The 6000-nt window shown below is 44.5% G+C and overlaps 1 protein-coding gene across 15 annotated transcripts in view; it reads left to right on the top strand.

Annotated features, from left to right (window-relative positions):
- The first annotated feature begins 810 nt into the window (after positions 1-810).
- The window catches only part of fip1l1 (factor interacting with PAPOLA and CPSF1), a 44391-nt gene continuing 39201 nt past the window's right edge, over positions 811-6000 (top strand). For 7 of the 15 annotated variants that reach the window (XM_008111672.3, XM_062981589.1, XM_008111671.3 and 4 more), the window contains exons 1-2: positions 812-1026; positions 5835-5874. In XM_008111672.3, coding sequence (XP_008109879.2) covers positions 909-1026; positions 5835-5874 — 158 coding nt within the window. In that variant the 5' untranslated portion in view covers positions 812-908. Of the gene's footprint in view, positions 1027-5834; positions 5875-6000 lie in introns of all 15 variants that reach the window. The other 8 variants (XM_008111665.3, XM_062981588.1, XM_008111668.3 and 5 more) reach the window with 3 other exon arrangements.

Below are 6000 nucleotides of genomic sequence, written 5' to 3'. Positions count from 1 at the left end.
CCCATATCCCAGGATCTGATCCCAGGTTTTCTGTTTATCCCCGATTATCTGGCAGTCCGGACTCATATAATCCAGTTTAAAGCAGAAAACCTGGTATCAGATCCTAGGATATAGGGCCTGGAAGGGCCCACAGTTCAAAGTAGATATTGTGGGATTTTCTGCCTTGATATTCTGGGTCATATGATCGTGTGGAAGGGTTCCCAGTTTTAAAGCAGATAATCTGGGATCGGATCTTGTGGAAGGGCCCGTAATCTGCTTTAAACTGGATTATAAAGCAGTGTAGACTCAGATAATCCACTTCAAAACAGATAATGTGGATTATCAAACTTGATACTCTGAATTATACGGCAGTGTAGAACAGCCCATAGGTTTGAGCCAGGGCAGTTAAAAGGGGGGTCTCAGGACCCTTCCACACTGCCCTATATTAAGGCAGAAAATCTCACATTATCTCCTTTGAACCGGAAAACAGTATATGGCCGTGTGGACTCATATAACCCACTTCAAAGCAGATATTTGTGGGATTTGTTGTCGAAGTGGGATTTCCTGCTCTGATATTCTGGGATATAGGGCTGTGTAGAAGGGCCCTGAGTCCACACTGCCATAACCCAGTTCAAAGCAGATAATGCGGGATTTTATACAGTTGTGTGGAAGGGGCCTCAAATTGCATGAAAGAGTGCAGTTCCAGGTCCCATTGAAAGGCAGCTGAATGGGCCACTGCAGGGCCAAGGGAGACGGGATGCCTTAATTAAGGGCTCTCTTCTGGATGGCGCGTGCGCGCGCACCTTCCCGGGCTCTAGCCTGCCCCTTGTGCGCGTGCGCGGGCCAGTCCCGTCAAGGCGGGGAAGGAGAGAGAGAGGCCTCCACCGTCGTGCGTCGCGAGGCTTCTTCTTCCGTCCGGCAAGGCAGCCATGGCGGCGACAGCAGCAGCGGCGACAGCAGCAGCAGGAAGCACAGAAGTAGAGCGACTGTCGGCCGACCTGAGCGGGGCCGGCGCTGGGGATGAGGAGGAAGAGTGGCTCTATGGCGGTACGGAGCTATGCGGACTTGCATGGTGTTTCCCTCTCAGTTGAGGCGCCTGCGGCGGCGGGACTCACTAGGCCCCGCTAGGCCGCACTTAAGCCCCGCTCTCGCCTGGCCAGGTTCTCCGCTTCGGGGTGGTTGGCGCAGGGCCTCGAATAGTGCCGGAAGTCAAGGCCTTGGATGTATTTATATTTATCCACCCTGCCCCCCAAAAAACACCCAGCCAGGAGCCTTTTCTCCATTTAGCCGCATCTCATCCGTCCCTTGGAAACAAGGAGACAGGTGGATGAATATTGTTGTTGTTTGTTTATATCCCGCTTTTTCACTCCACAAGGAGAGAACTCGGGGCCCTTCCACACAGCCATATAACCCAGAATATCAAGGCAGAAAATCCCACAGTATCTGCTTTGAACTGGGGCCCCTTCCACACACCTTAATAAAATCCACATTTTCTGCTTTGAACAGGAATATATGGCAGTGTGAACTCAGATTACTCTGTTCAAAGCAAATATTATGGGATTTACTGCCTTGATATTCTGGAGGCCTTTCCAGACAGGCCCTATATCCCAGTATCTGATCCCAGGTTTTCTGTTTTAAAATGGATTATATGAGTCCTCGTTTCCAGATAATCAGGGATAAACAAAACTTGGGATCAGACCCTGAGATATAGGGCCTGTCTGGAAGGGGCCTGGGTTATTTGAGTTCACACATATATTCCAGTTCAAAGCAGATATTGTGGGATTTTATTCAGCTGTATAAAAGGGGCTTTGGTCTTATTATGCACCTTCCCTTGCAGCCCCATTATTATTATTATTATTATTATTATATTTATCTTCCCCAGAGGAGGCTCAAAGCAGCTTAACATAAAAGCATCAGCATAACCTTTTAAAAGGATATGCAGTGGCGCAATGGGTTAAACCCTTGTGTTGGTTGGACTGCTGACCTGAAGGTTGCTGGTTTGAATCCATGAGGTGGGGTGAGCTCCTGTCTGTCAGCTCTAGCTTTCAGGGCCATGAGAGAAGCCTCCCAGCAGGATGGTAACACATCTGGACATCCCCTGTGCAACATCTGTGTAGATGGCCAATTCTCTCACACCAGAAGGAACTTTTAGTATGTTCTCAAGTCGCTTCTGGCATAATAAAAAAGCATTTAAATATACAAATATGTGAACATTAAAACAGGATTAATTATAAATAATAATTTTAAAATTTCCAGTTAAAAACCATTAAAATATATTCAAACTCAAAACTCACAGCACTTCCTGAGTTGATCTTAAACACCTTCATCTTTAAAAGCCTGTCTGAATAAGAAAGTTTTAGCTTGCTGCTGGAAGGGCAGCAGGGAGGGGGCATTCTGGCTTCCCTGGGCAAAGAGTTCCAGAATTGAGGGGAACTCTTTGCCCTTCCTGAGAAGGAAGGCCCGCTCTCTTGTTCCCACCAGTCGAGCTTGAGATGGAAGTGGGACTGAGAGAAAAGCCTCTCTTGAAGATCTCAGGGCCCGGGCAGGCTCACATAAGGGGATGCGATCAGCCAAATAGCCTGGACTTGAACCATCTAGGACTTTAAAGGTCATAAGCAGCACTTTGATTTGTGCCCAGAAAATGTCTGGAAGCCAGTGGAGCTGCTTCAGCAAGGGGTTGTTTTCTCCCTGAAGCCAGCTCTAGGGCCCTTCCATACAGCCCTATATCCCAGAATATTAAGGCAGGCAATCCCACATTATCTGAGTGTGGACCCAGATAACCCAGTTCAAAGCAGATTATGTGGAATTTTCTACCCTGATATTCTGGGATATAGGGCTGTGTGGAAGGCCCCACACTTAGCAACCTGGCTGCAGCTCTTTGGATCAGCTGAAGTTTCTGAGCACTCTTCAGAGGCAGCCTCATGTAGAGAGCATTAACAGTAATCTAGACAGAATGTAACTAAGGCATTTACCACCGTGACCGGCTTCTTAATGAATGGGCACAGTTGGCGCAAAGTTTGAATTTTGCAAAGGACCTCCTGGCCACCACCGATACCTGGGCCTCCAGGTTCAGTGCGGAGTCCAGGATTACCCCAAACTGTGGACCTGTGTCTTCAGGGGGAGTTGACCCCATCCAGCACTGGTTGAATCCCTATTCCCTGACCTGCCTTGCGACTGACCAGGAGAATTGCTGTCTTGTCTGGATTAAGTTTCAATTTGTTTGTCCTCATCCAGTCCTTTCCTGATGACAGGCACTGGGTTAGGGTCAGGACAACTCCCTCGGGAATAGGTGGAAAGGAGTAGTAGAGCTGGGTGTCATCCACATACAGGTGAAGCTTGAACCTCACAGTTTGTAGCTGAATTGTTAAACTGTCTTCCACACGGCCATATAACTCAGAATATCAAGGCAGATAATCCACAATATCTGCTTTGAACTGGAACTGGAGTCCACACTGCCATATTTTCCAGCTCAATCTGAATATTATGCAGCTGTGTGCAAGGAACCTTAGATGAGCCTACAGTGCCATTATATGGCAATATAGAGTCTGAGGCTAGGCCCCTATTTCCTGCACCCACTCATGCTTATAAACCTGAGGCTGGCAGGTTTATTTCATGGGGACCAGTGGAGAAGTTAAGATCACAGTGGAAGTCAGATGAAGCATAATTATTACAGGTTTAATAGCTGGAATTTCTGAAAGCCTAAAAGGCTGCACAATCATCTAGATGGGTGGCTGGGTTAGGCCCCTTCCACACAGCTATATAAAATCCACATTGAACTGGGTCCCATAGTCTTTGCTTGCTGATGGTTCCGTGTGCACCAGCTTTGTCTCATGTACAAACAAATTTAAAATACTGAGTATAAAATTACTGTCTATAAGGTGTATAGGAGGAGCCCCCGGTGCTGCATTGGGTTAAATTGCTGAGCTGATGAACTTGCTGACCAAAAGGTTGGCGGTTCAAATCTGGGGAGCAGAGTGAGCTCCTGCTATTAGCCCCAGCTTCTGCCAACCTAGCAGTTCGAAAACATGCAAATGTGAGTAGATAAATAGGTACTGCTATAGCGGGAAGGTAAAGGCACTCCATGCAGTCATGCTGGCCACATGACCTTGGAGGCGTCTACGGACAACGCCAGCTCTTCAGTTTAGAAATGGAGATTAGCACCAACCCCCAGAGTCGGGCATGACTAGACTTAATGTCAGGGGAAAACCTTTACTTAAGGTGTATAGGAAACAAATGAATTTCCTGTTTAGATTTGGATCCTGTCTCCAAGATTACTCATTATATATATACTATTATTACAAATTATGGAGCACTTCTGGTCCCAAGCATATTCCATTTATATTCCATGTTATTAATTAATTTATTTATTTCCAACATTTATATCCCGCCCTTCTCACCCGGAGGGACTCAGGGCGGCGTACACAACTGGCAACAATTCGATGCCGACACATAAATAAACATAACAGTAAATAAAATCCATTACAAACAATTAATACAGTATAAAAATACAAAAACATATGGTTAAAATCCATTCATCCAATATCCTCGTGCTTTTGGGGGACTAGGTCAATGCAGGACACATTTCTGATTTAGTGGCTCATTGTATTTTCTCCCATATCTGTCCCAGCACTTCAGTTATATTAATCTACAGGCTTCCATGGCCAGAATCACTGGATTGCTGTGAGTTTTTCGGGCTGTTGCCTCATTTCAAACAATATCTGCTTTGAACTGGGTTATCTGAGTCCACACTGCCATATATCTCAGTTCAAAGCAGATAATGTGGGATTTTATTCAGCTATGTGGAAAAAGCCTAGGTGTGCAAACTGTTCTGATCTCTTCGTGTCTCAGAATTGCTGTCTTTTTTATATGTCAGTTGCTTATGTTGTGTCTTAAAGAATGCAAATACAATATGGGCATTTTTGAAGTTGGCAAGGAGTTAAGATACAAAAGGAATATGGTAAAGAAATTGATTTCAACAGGATAGGAATGTAGGTTCCCTCAAGCTGAATAGCATTTAAGGACAGGGATTAGGCATCCCAAAAAAAACTGGGAGTTGTTGCAGGTAGTATCTGTGTATGTAAATGTATAATGCGCAGGAATCCTGCAGTCCACCGAAGGATTAACATTTGTTATTTGTCTTTCCATATTTGGAGTACTGTAGACACCTTTAGTGACAACTATGTAGACTAGTGAGATTATTTTTGTTAATAGTTAGACGATTCTGAAAGTAGAATATAATTCAGGATTATGTGGACATCTGTGATCTTCAGGGAAGACTGAAAGAAAATAAATGTGCAGGCAGACACTCCACCCCCAGAACTCATCACTGTGTATGCTTATATCACAGGTGATAAGTTATATAAACTTGCTGGTACAGTGCCAGTACCTAGCATAAGTCTTGTTCATTTAAAGAGGCAAAAATAAGTGGGTGTGAAAGATCCCAAATTGTTTATGGGTCCTCTGTGCATAGTGAATGAAAATAGAAGAAACACAGTGTCATAGCAGCTTGCTCCACAGCAAGGCTTTCAGCAGAGAAGGGAACATTGTGCTTGTGGATATTGTACCAGTCCTGGAGATTTCATTTAAACAGAGTCACCAAAAGCCTGGCTGATCCAGCACTCTATTTTGGGAAGCCAGCAAGCAGGACATAAATTCCTAAGTACCTCCTCAGTTGATGTACCCCAGCAACTTTACACTTCTGATGCTGAACTTAATCTATAGCCATCATGTGAATTGCATCAATATATACAAATATCTGTGACCCCAATCCCCTGCCATTATGTAGAAAATGCATTTGTACACTAAAAGCATTGTAGTCAGAAAGAATTTTGAGATGATGTTGTTGTTTTTAATAGATGAGAATGAAGAGGAGAGGCCAGAGGAAGTACCTGCTAGGTTGGTATTCTATAACTTACTCATCTTTGCACCATTGAGTATGAAATGTGTTGATAATAAATTCATGTAAATTTGGGGAATTGAGTGGGCTATATAAATGTTTGTCAGATTAAAACATTTTGGTGT

This window comes from Anolis carolinensis, chromosome 5 (genome assembly GCF_035594765.1).
Source record: "Anolis carolinensis isolate JA03-04 chromosome 5, rAnoCar3.1.pri, whole genome shotgun sequence".
NCBI lineage: Eukaryota > Metazoa > Chordata > Lepidosauria > Squamata > Dactyloidae > Anolis > Anolis carolinensis.
Note: the sequence above shows the minus strand (reverse complement) of the source record. Positions and strands in the feature narration are given on the sequence as shown.